At 31.9% G+C, this 12692-nt stretch overlaps 1 protein-coding gene and 1 long non-coding RNA gene across 2 annotated transcripts; one reads left to right on the plus strand and one right to left on the minus strand.

The window, feature by feature from the left end:
- Positions 1-4007: 4007 nt before the first annotated feature.
- On the minus strand, positions 4008-7232 carry LOC109020422. The gene is made up of 2 exons (XR_002000926.2): positions 6959-7232; positions 4008-4499 (listed from the first exon to the last, which is right to left on the minus strand). It is a non-coding gene; the product is annotated as an uncharacterized LOC109020422 (long non-coding RNA).
- A 4756-nt stretch (positions 7233-11988) lies between these two features.
- LOC109020425 lies at positions 11989-12483 on the plus strand. Its single transcript, XM_019002876.2, has one exon. The coding sequence runs from the start codon at positions 11989-11991 to the stop codon at positions 12481-12483; it is 495 nt and encodes a 164-aa protein (XP_018858421.2).
- Positions 12484-12692: the final 209 nt, after the last annotated feature.

The following is a 12692-nucleotide window of genomic DNA, read 5'->3' on the forward strand; positions in this document are numbered from 1 at the left end:
AGTGAGGTTGAAAGAGAAAAGGCTTGGGTATTTAATCCAGGCCCTTCATCTTGGGATCCACAAAATGATCTAACCATGGAGAATTAAAACACTGATTTGAAAAAGCGTAAACATTAATTTACTTAAAAGCACTGAGAGAAATTAAGGTAGAATATTATTTAAACTAAAATTTAATTTATAAAATAATATTCTTTCATCATTTATAAAATGATGAAATCTTATTTAATTTTAAAAGAATAAAACCATTTAATTTAATAGAGTTTTCAACATAATTTAAATCTCATAATATTTTAAATAACTGAAATCATTTTAATAATAATATTAAAATAATTTCTGAAAATTATAATATTTTTGGAGCTCTTCAAGAATATTATAATTGTCGTATTTAAAATCAAGTTTGGTTCAGTAACACTGGAAATACCTCATATAAATATTTTCAGTGTATTTAAAACACTGGGCGTACTTTATAAATCACATAATATCTTTAGAAACACGCCATCGAGATTCAACACGCATAACAAACTCGCAGTCACTAGAGAGAAGGGGCAAACTGATACATAATGTCCGTCCTCGGAACTTGCTTACGTCAGAAAGAATGAGCGTACATAAGAAGGAATGAGCGGGGTCTTTCACCTCAGGTACAATGTGTGTTTTTGTAATCCCTAATTTTATTTTTTGTACTCCCTAATTTTTGTAATCCCTAATTTCTAATGGTGTGTGTTTTGTTGTAGGATTTTTTTAATTTTTGGTTTTGATTTCCCATTGTTTGCACAACGACGAACCAAGCATTTATGGTCAGTGTTTTCTTACAATTGCATTTTATTTTCCAAACAAATTGCTATATTTGTTATCCTCTTTGTAGGATTCTGAATATGAGTACTAATAGTAGAGAACTTGAAGTAATCTGATGTAGTGATGGGTTTGTGCAGAGTTAGTGCGCTGGTAATGCTTGTTTTGGTTTAGCTTTTGCATTTTTTTTCTAAGACAATGGTGTGAATTTGCATAGTTGAATAGTAATTTGATAATACTGGGGTTTTTTTAAGGACTTAATCCTATATTGATTACATTGTTTTATGTTGGTATGAAAGATTTTGGGTGGAGTTCGGATAGCGATGATGTTGAGATACTAACGACTAGAAACTATCCGCAATGTGTAAATGAAACTATTGAGGAAGAAACCGGGGAAGATCAATGTGATGTGAATGTGGGAGATGACGTGAATTTGGGAGACTTTGATGATAATAGAGTGAATGTGGAAAATGGAGATGGAGATGGAGTCAATTTCATTTCCACTTCTAGCAGTAGAGTTTTTGAACCGTTCATTGGGAAAGAATTTGATGAAGTTGAGGACGCCCAAGCATTTTACAAGACGTATGAAAGATGAAAAGGTTTTGCAATGAGAATCAACCATACGCAATTATCGAGAGAAGAAAAAAAATTAATCGGAGTACACTATGTTTATACAAGGCAGGGATTTAGGCGTGAAAGTCTCAAACAGAAAGAAAGACAAATTATCAAAACCGATGAAACAAAGATTGGGTGTAAAGGTACCATGTGTATAAAAAAGGATGGTAAAAGGTGGAAAGTATGTAAGTTCATGCCTAAACACAATCATGAGCTACTCACACCTAGAAGTATCAGTATGTTTCGTGGACATAGAGGAGTGACACGCATGCAAAAAAATCTCATTCTCACTTTGAATGAGTCTGGCGTACCGACAAGGAAGATAATGTCGGTATTAAGCAAATAAGCAGGTGGTGATTTTAAAACTGGTTGTATTGGAAGGGATGTAGAAAATTTTTTGGAAAATAAAAGAAGAACATTGTTTGAAAAGGGAGATGCACAAAGGTTGTATGCGTTGTTAGTCAATGAGACAGTTGAATCCTATATATGGTTACTAAGAACATGGCAAGAAGCAATGCTTGGTCGTGCCCCTTCAACCATTATTATTGATGATGACAAAGCTATGATCAAGGCCATTGCAGAAGTACTCCCAAATACAACTCATCGGTTATGCTTGTGGCATATTTTACAAAACTTTTCCAGAACATTTGGTAAATGTCTAAAACAAGTTTCCAGACTTTTAAAAAAAGTTACATCATTGTATCCATGATATAATAACATCTAATGAGTTCGAGGAGGAATGGGTTACCATACTAGTGAAGTATGGTCTAGTAGGTAATGATTGGTTGCAAAATCTTTACAACCAACGAGAGGAGTGGGTTCCAGCTTACTTGTGAATCACATTTTCTGCCGATATGTCAACCATGCAAAGGAGCGAGAGCATGAATAAATTATTCAAGGATTATGGGCAATTGAGCACAATGGTGAGTGACTTTGTGCATCAGTACGAGAAAGCCTTAAATACACGCTATTTTAAGGAGAAAGTGAAGGATATGAGAACAAGATCGACTAGGCCGGTTTTGAAAATATGTTGGGAAATTGAAGAAGAAGCGGCCAAAGTGTATACAAAGAAGTCCTTCAGTATCTTTCAAAATGAGCTATTCAATTGCCAACGGTACAAATCATCAAAAGTTTAGACTGAGGTTGAAAATAAGATGTATGAGGTGGCACCTAAGGGCAAGGACAAACGTATTTATTATGTGATTGTGGACTGTAGAGAAGCAACAACAATATGTACATGTCATATGTTTGAGTTTCTGGGTATTTTTTGTAGGCATATCCTATGTGTCTTCATGAAGAAATCAGACTTAGATTGTTTGCCACATCACTATGTTCTTGAAAGATGGACCATCAACGCTAAGAGTTGAGCTATCCGTGAAATACCAAATTCTGAGGATCATGTTTCGACACAGGAAGATTCAATAATGCAAGAAAAGCCATTTGATGATGCAATTTTATGACATTGCAAAACTTGGCTCACAATCAAGGTTTAAAATGGACTATCTTTCTCTTGCGTTAGACAAGGTACACAAGGAGTTGCTTTTGATGGAAACTATTGAAGAACAAAATTTAGAAGGCGAAGACATGTCATGTAATGAATCCCATGTGTTAAATCACAAGTAATATCAAATTTCTCACAAACTTTACAAGATCTTCAACGGGTGCCAACGAAAGGAAGACCAAAATCTTTGAAAGCAAAGAACCCGAGAGAGACTGCATCAGTGAAGAAAAGGTGTTGTAGTATTTGTAAGATTGAAGGTCATACCAAGAACAACTATCCTTCGTTGGGGTATAGTACAAAGATCCTTGTTTTCCTTGTGTTTTAATTTATTAACTTCATTTTTATGCTTTTTTTTCCTTCATGTATGGATGTTGAAAATATAAATGACAACATATCACAAGGATGGATCTTGAACAAGAAACATGAGGTTGGTGTTTAACTTGGGCGTGCAACTTCTTTGTATGGTACTCTTATTGGCAAAACTAATTTTTTTTCTTTTATTGTTACAACCTATGGAAATTCACTGATTCACCAGCTCCATTCCTCTGGAAATTCAACCACTGGTGGTGGCGTCGTGGTCAGTGCTGCTACTGTTGGACTCACACATCAATCCGCCAATGATGTCTTGTTTTGTCTCTTTTTGTTTAAGTTTTTTGCTTAGCAACTGCACCAAGAAATGCCAAAGCTTTATTTGATATTTTTTAATGTTTCAGTTTTTTTAATGTTTCTTGGATGTTTGGCATTTATAGACTTGCTTGAGTTGAAGTCGTGCCAAAACTTATTTGATAGTTTTTAATGTTTCAGTTTTTTTTAATGTTTCTTGGATGTTTGGCATTTATAGACTTTCTTGAGTTGAAGTCGTGCCAAAACTTATTTGATATTTTTTAATGTTTCAGTTTTTTTAATTTTTCTTGGATGTTTGGGACCAAGAAATCAATCAAGAAAATTATAACTGATGATTTAATTCTTGATCTTTTGTCGGCATTTATAGACTTTCTTGAATTGAAGTCATGCCATGTTTTGATAGGCACAAAAGGTGGCATTCAAGCTAAAGCCATTGGCTTAATGAAATTCAGAAATATTAATTAAGATATGGCCTGGCTCAATATGAATCCATGATATTGAAGATTTTAATTGATTAACATATCTTAAAATACATCTCCAATAAGAAGTACAATAAACCAACTGTCCTTAGTACATGATTATCATTCAAAAGTTAAAACAATTACAGCACAAAGCAAAACAATACAAAACCATGACAAGAATAAAACTTTTAATGTTTCCTTGTACTTCTTTTCCATAACTTTGTATTTTGCTTCAATGAACCTACGTTCTTGATTGATCCAGTCATTTCTTCTTTGAGCTAACTCCAATGTCATTTTGCAACAACTGTTCTGTCCATATCAAAATCAAGCCATTGAAAAAATCTGCATTGTTTGTCCATCTTATACTTTGGACAATTGAAAACCGTCTGCCAAAACTAGTATCTTTCGCAGAAATCAGTAGCTTTGATGGAATCCCACAGTGACAAAGTGGTCTCTCCAACCAAGCTTTATCCATTCTTCCTGAAGTTCAAGAACTTGAACTAGCACCACTGTTAAACTTGAGAGGTAAGAACAGCAAGCTCAAAAAACAGTGAGTTGAAAATTAAACAAGAGCAAGAAACTATCTTGTGGAAACTAGCCATTTTTACAACCTTTCATAAGTTGTTTTTATTCCAAACATTAATACTATTTTGTATTGATGGAGTAAATGTGGCGAATGTAGTATCTCATGCAGAATATAGTGGCAAATATAGTGGCTCATGAAGGAAGTTGTTAATCTCTAATCCACTTGTGTCTTTTGTTTCAAAGATAATAAAGATTATCTCATGCAGAATATTGTATCACGTTTGAGATTTGGGCAAATGTAGTGCTTATATTACATACAAAATCTCAAGCTCGTATTGCATCCCACAAAACTCTAATACCTAAAAAAATATAAAAGGAAAAAACAAGAAGCAACACAAGATTATCACAATGCAATCCAATTTTCCTATATTACAATGATTCAGACCAGCTATAGCTAGATGTTAGAATTCCCAGCATACACACATAAGTAATATTTTACAACGGAGAAGAAAAATAAAACATAAGAAACAAGAATTTAACACACACACACACACACTATATATATATATATATATATATATATATATATATATATATTTATTTATATATATTTGCGCTAAGATTGACAATCCTTGTTAGTTAGTATACAATCCTGCAAGGGTTTGAATTAAACTAAAATTCACCTAATCCTAAAAGAACCAGGGTTTTAACTTTCCCACTTGATGAGTAGTACTTCCAAGAACATGTCAGTTAGTATAGCTCAATGAACATGTCAGTTAACGTTAGCTTGTATCAATTAGCAAGAAGGACGAGATAATACGCTATGTACTCCACGATTCTATCTTGCAACAGGTTTCACAATATTTGCTTAGCTGCATTTTCATTGGATACTAGGGGTTTTATCCAACTCAAATTTCTATCCAACTATGTACCTTCATTCTTAGATGGAGTCGAGGGAGGGTTAGGGTTTTGAAGTTTTTTTCAAGCAAGCAATGAAAAAACCCTACAAAATTAAACTTCAGAAAATTAGGGATTTCTAAAAAATAAAATCATGAGAAATACACTCATAATCTACTGTCATGAGAAGAAAACATGAACAACGAAATCCAAAATATAATTACCTCGAATCTGAGTTGGGTCACGAAATCCAAAATTATCTCTCTCAGGTTCGGTCACAAGAGAGAAGGTGAGACGGAGATGGAGTTTTGTTTTTGGTTTGATTGAACGAGCATAACCCAAAGTCTGGGTTTCAATTTCTCAATAATCTGGGTGGCTTCGATGAGAGGCAGTGAGGGCTTGGTGGCTTTCGGATGGAGTTTTGTGTTTCGGAGATGGAGATGGAGGGAAGTGAGAGACGAGATGGAGTTTTGTCTTTCGGATCGAGTGAGAGAGCAGAAAGAGAGGGAGTAGAGTTTTTCTCTTTCGACGGAAAGAGTGAGAGAGCAGAGAGAGGGGGAGGGGAGAATTGAGAGGCAGAGAAAGTGAGGGACGACGCAGATCTCCTGTTTACACGAGGTGTAATTTGGTCATGTGCTCGCTTACGTATCAACTTCCTACTGGTCTCCAATATTCTCACTTTATAAGAGTCTCCGGTCTGAAGTTATTCTCTAAAGACAATACAAGAAAAGGTTTTTGTAGTTCTCCTACCCGACCCGAAAGTGACCATTTCCGACCTAACCTAAAAGTGAGATATTTTGTTTGTCCGATTAACCGAATGCCAGATTACTCGACCCGAAAATAAGTTTGGAAAATCGGGTATTCCGACCTAACCCATTTTATTATTATTATTATTTTTAATATATATTTATTTATTTTTAGTTTACAGCAATTAAAGCAGGAACAAATATGATGTACATTTTGCAAAATCCCTGATAGAACCTCCCTTGACGAGAAGCCCCAAAAGCCATATATACAATTCGTCTAGAGCCAATTTCATATCAAACCATGGGCCATCTTGCTCAGGAACATCAAGAACCCTCCTAGCATCAATCTTGACATTATCATAGAAAACCCATAGGTGCTCGGTTTTTCTTCCGAAATAGGATAAAAATCTAAATATTTCCATGCTCTTTTCAAGGGTTCCTCAATTAATCGAAACCCATTATCAACCTTATCACCACCCAAGCTTCTATCGCAGAACTCTCAAGAAATGACCAAATAGATCAATAGAGTTCATTTCCAATACCCATTATATCTGGAGTTCTACAGTACCCAACAAACTGAAGAAGCAACCAAAAGATCGAGAAATCTTAGTATATACAGATCCAAAAAGTTTGTACAATCAAATTTCGGGATACCAATTAAAAATGAAAAGGCCTAGATACATAAAATGGGTTGAGTCGAACAAGAAATGCTCATTGAGCAAGGACCTCGCTTGTGAAGTACAGACTAGAGTCCGATCAATGAAAAGGATTGGAGCTAGTGAAGGAAACAAGGAATTTACCTGCGATTGAGCTGGTTGGTAGGGCGATATCAATCTTTCTGAGCTAGTCCCACGTGAAGTTCGGCTGCTGTGAAAGAGGAAGAGGAGACCACTATTTGGGAGAGAGAGTTGTTACCCTCCATGCAAGGGTAAATGAGATCATTACGTGAATTGATCTGAATTCAGCATTGGTTTTGAGGGATTGGGAGAGAGTGAGAGCTGCGAGGGATCGAGAGAGTGTGCCCATTTGGATGTCGTTTACGACTAAAAAGGGGTATCAGGTATTACCCAGTTAAAAAACAAACGGGTATCAATTATAACCGGTTTCCTTTTTACACCTAAAACAGGTCGGGTTTGAGGGTCGGTTCGGTTCGGTATTTCGGTCGAGATCGGGCATGCAGCTTTTTTGAACGGCCCCTAAGTATCTCCCTTCTCCTTTTGGTCATTACGCAACGCCTTCCTATACATCCAAATAAGAATGAAATTATGACCTGGATACCTGGTGGCTGGAGGCCCGATCTGGCCACCACATGGGTGGCCCCATCTCAATCACCAGTGGTAGCTAGAATCCGACCAACCCACGTGTCTTAGTTCTGATTACCCTGTGGTACCTTGGCCATCTGGGCCGATACCTGTAGTCACCATGGGTGGCTGTTTTTTTAAAAATTTAAAAATCAGTTTTTTGTTAGTTAAATATATTTATTATTTTTATACAATCATTAATTTTTTAAAAACAAATAACTTGTCATGTGACACTCTACGACTGATTTGCTTTGTTTCTGTTAACAAGAAAAATGGATGGAGGGTCCTATTTTAGTATAAACACGTAATATAGGATGTTACTGTTAAAAAAATTAAAAAAAAGGCAAAGTGCTACATCAAAATATGTCAAAGTACAAGGATATCCCATCAAAACTTTTAGTGACAGAAGAGTTAAAAATGGGAAAGTCAAACAAACAAGTAATGCGAAATCACTTCCATAAAAAAAAAAATTTCCCCTCTATTTAATTAGTAATCATAAATGGAAGAAAATTTATCATCTTCAAATTTTATTTTTTTTCAGTTTTAATGTAATAAAAAAAAATCAATGAGTTTATTGTGATATTAAAAATAATTTTTTAAGAGAAGTGATACTTATAATCGTGATTACTCGATGAGTGTACAAGCGTCGCATAATCACATTAAAAATAAATAAATAAATATAGGACTCGCATGAAAAAATAATAATTTTTTAATAGTAAATTTTATTATTTTTTAAAATGACTGCACGACACTTATACACTTCACGAGTAGCATTACTCATTTTTTAAAACGATAGAAGAGTTAAATATAAGAAAGTCAAAGAAACAGGGAGTAAGAAATACTTAGATGAATTTTTTCTTTCCCTCTATTTAATTAGTAATCATAAATGGAACAATGTTTTTTTCAATTTTAATGTAAAAAAAAATCAATGTGTTTATTTTGATAATAAAGGAAATACAAGAAAATATTTATTAGCATGTAAGGGGTTGAGATTGGTCAATAAAGTAAAATGAAAAATAAAATAAATGCCGATGTCATTACAAAAGATAATGATGCTTCAGGAATGATATACACAATAGATACTAAAGAAGTTCATTACAAAAGATTCATATTTGACCTGATGTCTCTTTATTTTTCATTTGATCTTAAGTAAACTTTGTACGACTAATAAACTTTGTACCAGTTATGGGCTCAACAAAGCTAAATTATAGCCAAAGAATAGCTAAAGTGCAAGATAATATGCTACAATTGGCTCAACAAATCAACAGTGATTTTAACTTCAAGTTAAATCACTAGCCAAATTTATTGAGCCAAAGGAACTAACCAAATAATTCTTTTAGACTAAAATATTCACTTGAGTTGAAGTGAATAAAATTATTGAAGAAATGTTATGTTTTATAGTGGAATAATATAGCCGTTGAAAAAATATAGCTGTTGGAGAAATATAAGTTAAAAAAATATATCCGTTGAAGAAATGTAGCCATTGGAATAATATGAACGTTAAAAAATTAATAGGTAGTTTTTTAATAATGAATAAATATTTAAATTACAATTATAACTAAAATAAATGAAAAGTGTAAAATCAATATTTTATTAAAATAGTGAAAGATTTGTTAAGTCTGTTATTTGATGATGATGAAAAGTGACTATCTAAATTTGTAAAAGTGAATTTCTTAGACAAATTTTAGCTAAAGTTTGTTGAGTCCATAACTAATGCTCTAATAACCCATAACAGTATGGGTAAGGCCTGTTTGTAAGTAAATAAAAAATAAAAAATAAAAAAATTCTCTAAGGGTACGTTTGGGTGTTGAAAAGTGTTGAGAAGTGTTGAGAATGTTTGTGAATAGTTATGAGTAGATATTGGAGTGAGTTTGTGGGTCCCATTGAGAGTATTTTGAGTTGTTTGGATGTGTGAAGCATGTTGAGTTGTTGACTTTTGAGTAGGTAGTTGAAAAATGTGTGGGTCCCATAAATATTATAGTGATTTTATTTTTAGTAATAAATATTATAATGATTTGATTATAGTGATTTTTTAATATTAATAAATATTGTAGTGATTTTATTTTACTTTTATATATAATAATGATAAATAGTATAATGATTTTATTTTTAATTTATATATAATTGTGATAAATATTATAATGAGATTATTTATATATATATATATATAATAGTTATAAATATTATAGTAATGTTATTTTTTATTTATATATTATAGTGATTTTATTTTTAATTTATATATAATAGTGATAAATATTATAGTAGTTTATTTTTTATTTATATATAATAGTGATTTTATTTTTTATATATATATTATAGTGATTTTATTTTTTATTTATATATTATAGCGATTTTATTTTTTATTTATATATAATAGTGATAAATATTTTTTATTTATATATTATAGTGATTTTTATTTATTTATATATTATCATGATTTTTTATATTTAATAGTGATAAATATTATAGTGATTTTATTTTTTATTTAGATATTATAGTGATTTTATTTTTTATTTATATATTATAGTGATTTTATTTTTTATTTATATATTATAATGATTTTATTTTTTTATTTATATTTAATAGTGATAAATATTATAGTGATTTTATTTTTTATTTATATATTATAGTGATTTTATTTTTTATTTATATATTATAGTGATTTTATTTTTTATTTATATATTATAGCGATTTTATTTTTATTTATATATAATAGTGATAAATATTTTTTATTTACATATTATAGTGATTTTATTTTTTATTTATATATTATAGTGATTTTATTTTTTATTTATATATTATCGTGATTTTATTTTTTATTTATATATTATAGTAATTTTATTTTTTACTTATATATTATAGTGATAAATATTTTTTTATTTATATATTATAGTGATTTTTTATTATTTATATATTATAATGATTTTTTTATTTATATTTAATAGTGATTATTTATATATTATAATGATTTTTTATAGTGATTTTATTTTTTATTTATATATTATAGTGATTTTATTTTTTATTTATATATTATAGTGATTTTATTTTTTTATTTATATTTAATAGTGATAAATATTATAGTGATTTTATTTTTTATTTATATATAATAGTGATAAGTATTATAGAATGTTTGTGAATAGTTATGAGTAGAGATTGAAGTGAGTTTGTGGGTCCCATTGAGAGTATTTTAAGTTGTTTGGTATGTGAAGTATTTTCAAAAGTACGAGAATACTTGGAAAGTGTTGAGGATATTTCGTCACCCAAACACAGCCTAAATCTCTAGATACCAAGAACTTCTTCTCTGGGCTAATTTCTTTTTATAGTTTTCTTATATAAATTTATCAAGGTGGTATTTATTATCAGAACTTAAATGTTTTGAATATTTAAATTTTGATGCGTAATTTATGAGTTACGTATACCTAATAATAATCGTCTGAGCTTCTAAATTACTCAAGTTCTAGTTCCATATAAGTTCTAGGCCAAACTCACGCTTGTCTTATTTATTTTCACAACTCCTTTCAACTCATTTCATCTAATTGTTACAATTTTTTTAAGTTCTCACCTAAAGTAAAATAAACAATTCAACTTTTTCAAATCTCAAAATCAAAATAATATTAAAAATATATATTCTAACAATATTTTATTCAACTTTTAACTTTAATCTCAACTCATCTTATCACATCTATAAAAATAAATAAGATTAGAAACTCATAAAATAAAATAATATTTTATTTAACTTTCACGTTCGATTAATGAAAGTTCTAACAGAGGACTTTGAACTCAAATCAAGCTCGACCTGAGCTGAAATCGCTACAATTGTTAATGAAGCCAAGCTCGAACATTCATTATTCGATTAAGCTTGACTCGATTACGTATAGTGTTGATCGCCTTACGGCCTACGTGCCAACAAAGTTGATTAGGTTGTGAATCCAATTTGAGTTTTGTTAGAATGTACATAGCAGCAAAACACATCAGCAATGCAAGACACGGCTCTTCACAGCTCAGTTGTACCTCATCAGCAGAATGTGGAATCAAGAGAAGTTTCTAGATTAAATCCAAATGGATGAGCTATCATTCTGTTATGATTTTCTGTACTAAAGTTTGTTAGGATCAGATTCTTTTATTCTTTTTGCAATGTATATATTTACATGCATTATTGTACGAGACATATCGATCATAATATACAGAAAGTATTTTCTGCATCTTCTTCCTCTGCTTCATTTGCTCTGTTATCTTTCTACTTTTATCAAAACCGACATGGTACCAGAGCCATAATGGCTTCAGACGATACAAACCCTCCACCCAACACCAATCCTAAAGACCCTTCCAGCCCATACTTCCTTAACCCAAATGATGGTCCTGCAACCTTACTCACAAACCACCTTCTCACTACCGAGAACTACCATTCATGGGCTCGCACCATTCGTCGCTCCCTTCGAATCAAGAAGAAATTAGGGTTCATTGATGGAACCCTTCGTGAGCCCACCTCTCCAAATAAATTGTTGGAACCATGACTTGAATGTAATGACATGGTTGTGACTTGGCTCCAAAATGCTATGTCCCTCGAAATTAAGAATAGTGTTGCATATGTTGAGACAGCTCATGCCCTATGGCTTGAGTTGGAGCAACGCTTTGCACAAAATAATAGACCTAGAATTTATGAATTGAAACAGTCCATTCACTCTCTTACTCAAGGCGATGATTCAGTCAGCCTCTATTTTTCAAAATTGAAGAGTTTACTTGATGAACTTGTTAATTTTGAATCCATCCCTTCTTGTACTTGTGGAGCCATGAAAGATGTTCTTGCAAACCAGCAGCGTGATTGGATGATGAAGTTCCTCATGGAACTCCATGATTCTTTCACCAACATCAAAGCCCAAGTTATTCTGATCAAACCAACACCCAGCTTGAGTGAAGTTTACGCTCTTGTTCAACAAGAAGAAAAGCGTAAACAAATCTCAAATAATTCCAATTTGAATAATGCACTTGCTTTAGCCTCAAGGACTCATTTCTCAAATACCTGAGATCCTCCAAAATATATTGGTTCCCAAAAGAGAGATAAACCCTTCTGTAGCCATTGCGAAATTCCTGGCCACTCTTTCGATAGATGTTTCAAAGCTAATCCACATCTTGAGAAACTTGTTTGTACCCACTGCAATCTTGCTGGCCACACTATTGAAAGATGCTATAAACTTCATGGCTATCTACCAGGCCACAAGCTCTCCAATCGAAC

Source organism: Juglans regia, chromosome 1, assembly GCF_001411555.2.
Source record: "Juglans regia cultivar Chandler chromosome 1, Walnut 2.0, whole genome shotgun sequence".
In the NCBI taxonomy this organism is placed as follows: domain Eukaryota; kingdom Viridiplantae; phylum Streptophyta; class Magnoliopsida; order Fagales; family Juglandaceae; genus Juglans; species Juglans regia.